We start from the raw sequence: 2,030 nt of genomic DNA, 5'->3' as shown, positions 1-2,030 counted from the left end.
TCATCCAAAAGTCCGAACTGATGGAGGGAGGCGGGCAATATATTTCAACACTATAAATACATGGAAACTAGCACACAAGTGTCTTCGCACCACCCTTGACTAAATCTAGAAAAGAATGTCTGAAGACGAAAGCTTCATTTGAACCAAATAAATTGGCATATGGGGGCTTGAATGGGGGAAGTAAAATAGAGGAAGAAAGCATTAACGTGGACCACATAATTGCTGGAAATCATAGCTATGGGCAGCAGGGAAAGTAGTTAAGAAAGGAAGATAAATGCATGAAGAATCTGTGGACTGCGGGCCGTAGGGAATCTGGAACTAGAAGCAATGACACCAGCTTATACAGAAGTGATCAAGTAGACTGATTCTGCACCAGTTACAAATGATTGTCCCAGAAAATGGTAGCTGAGCGCAGTTGGTTAAATAACCAGTGTCTTCTTTGTTGAGTTTGCATTATCTCACATAGACGGGTTGACTTAGACTAAAAAATAAATAAATACTGATTTCACAGGTTTGGGACCTTCTGCTAGTATATATGTTTATCGGTCATCAAAAGATCATAGTTCTGAAAACGATGTTAGAAGAAAAGGTATTCAAACAAACAAAGAGTGGAAGAAAAACTCTGCACCTTCAGCAATCAGCAGCACCAATGCAACCGGTTACAAATGTAAAACCAAGCAGCATGAGGCAGGCTGCCATAATGGGAGAATAAGACTGACAAAGACTGGACCAACAAAAGGATTAACAACGTGGACCTAAAAGTGCAGACTAGGAAGCAAAGTGGGTATAAAGCTCAATCATGCAGAGCAAGATAGCTACCTCTAGGAAAATAAACCCCATGACTTTGTCTAGTCATACACTCATACTGATGGTTACAGTGCTACACCCATAAGACAAACTTATATGGCTGCAGTGTTCACTTGCTATCCTATAAATACATGCAACTAGCACACAAGCGTCTTCACACCACCCAAAAACTCAACTACCAACGCATTTCTCCAAAAGCGTGTTTCATCTCATCCTAAGAGATACGCCATGATCACTCCTAAGAGGCTAGTTCAACAGGCAAAGAAGTGGCAGAAGATATCAGCCCTCGGGAAGAGAAGGCTGGCGATGAAGGGGCCAATCAAAGATGCCAACCTGCACGGCGCATCGGCCATCGCAGACAAGGGACACTGCATCGTCTACACCGCTGGTGGAGAGCAGTTCGAGGTCCCATTGGTGTACCTCGGTACGACGGTGTTCGGGGAGCTTCTGAGGATGTCGGAGGACGAGTTCAGGTTCACGAGTGAAGACAGGATTACGGTACCTTGCGACGCTGCGGTGATGGCGTATGTCATGTGCTTGCTCAGGAGAAAGCCATCAATAGAGGTGGAGAGGGCGGTCCTTAGTTCTGTAGTAATGCCGTGCCGCAACCAGAGTGACGTCGCCATGGCTTACAAGAGTCTAGAGTCGATGGCTATTTTTAGCTAGTGAGAACGTGTCTTCCTGATCTATATATGCACCCCCTTTTTGGTAAATCTTTCATGTGATGTAATGTGTAAATAGATGTATGCAAATACCCAGTAAATAGGTAAAGAAATAACACTTTTGCAGTTGAAACGATATCCTAATATTGTTGTTTGGCATGAAACAAAGGGGATATTCAATATTGTCCTGACCTGAAATACTTGATCCTCTCTAGAGCCTGAGATACTTCGTTCACTCCAGACCTCATCCTGGTCTCTACCAAATCTTTTCGCAAAGTTCTAACAGAAGAACGTTATTTTATTTTATTTACTTTTAACTTGCTACAGTGAAGGCATGCAATCCATACTTATAGTAATATGAAAGATGTTAAAACAGATGCAAACCTCAGTAAATTAGTCTGCTCTTTAAGTGATTAAAAAGTGAGCCATTTGAGAAGCACAGCTTATATTGTTTTATGTAGTTTAAAATAGGAATATATGTGTAACTCGACAACATCGCAAAACATTACCATTCATGTTTTAGTTTCTTCATTTATCTTGAGACTGGTGATACAATTCTTC

General features: G+C 41.7%; 1 protein-coding gene across 1 annotated transcript; it reads left to right on the top strand.

The window, feature by feature from the left end:
* Window positions 1-978: 978 nt before the first annotated feature.
* On the top strand, window positions 979-1,605 carry LOC123398943 (auxin-responsive protein SAUR36-like). The gene has a single exon (XM_045093385.1). The coding sequence runs from the start codon at window positions 1,036-1,038 to the stop codon at window positions 1,471-1,473; it is 438 nt and encodes a 145-aa protein (XP_044949320.1). The 5' UTR covers window positions 979-1,035; the 3' UTR covers window positions 1,474-1,605.
* The last annotated feature ends 425 nt before the right edge of the window (window positions 1,606-2,030 follow it).

Source organism: Hordeum vulgare, chromosome 5H (assembly GCF_904849725.1).
Source record: "Hordeum vulgare subsp. vulgare chromosome 5H, MorexV3_pseudomolecules_assembly, whole genome shotgun sequence".
NCBI classification, from domain to species: domain Eukaryota; kingdom Viridiplantae; phylum Streptophyta; class Magnoliopsida; order Poales; family Poaceae; genus Hordeum; species Hordeum vulgare.
The sequence above is the reverse complement of the archived record's forward strand: the minus strand, read 5'-3'. Positions and strand labels throughout refer to the sequence as shown.

Coding starts and splice junctions, on each gene's coding strand:
- LOC123398943 (XM_045093385.1), top strand. CDS start 1,036: ATGATCACTCCTAAGAGGCTAGTTCAACAGGCAAAGAAGTGGCAGAAG.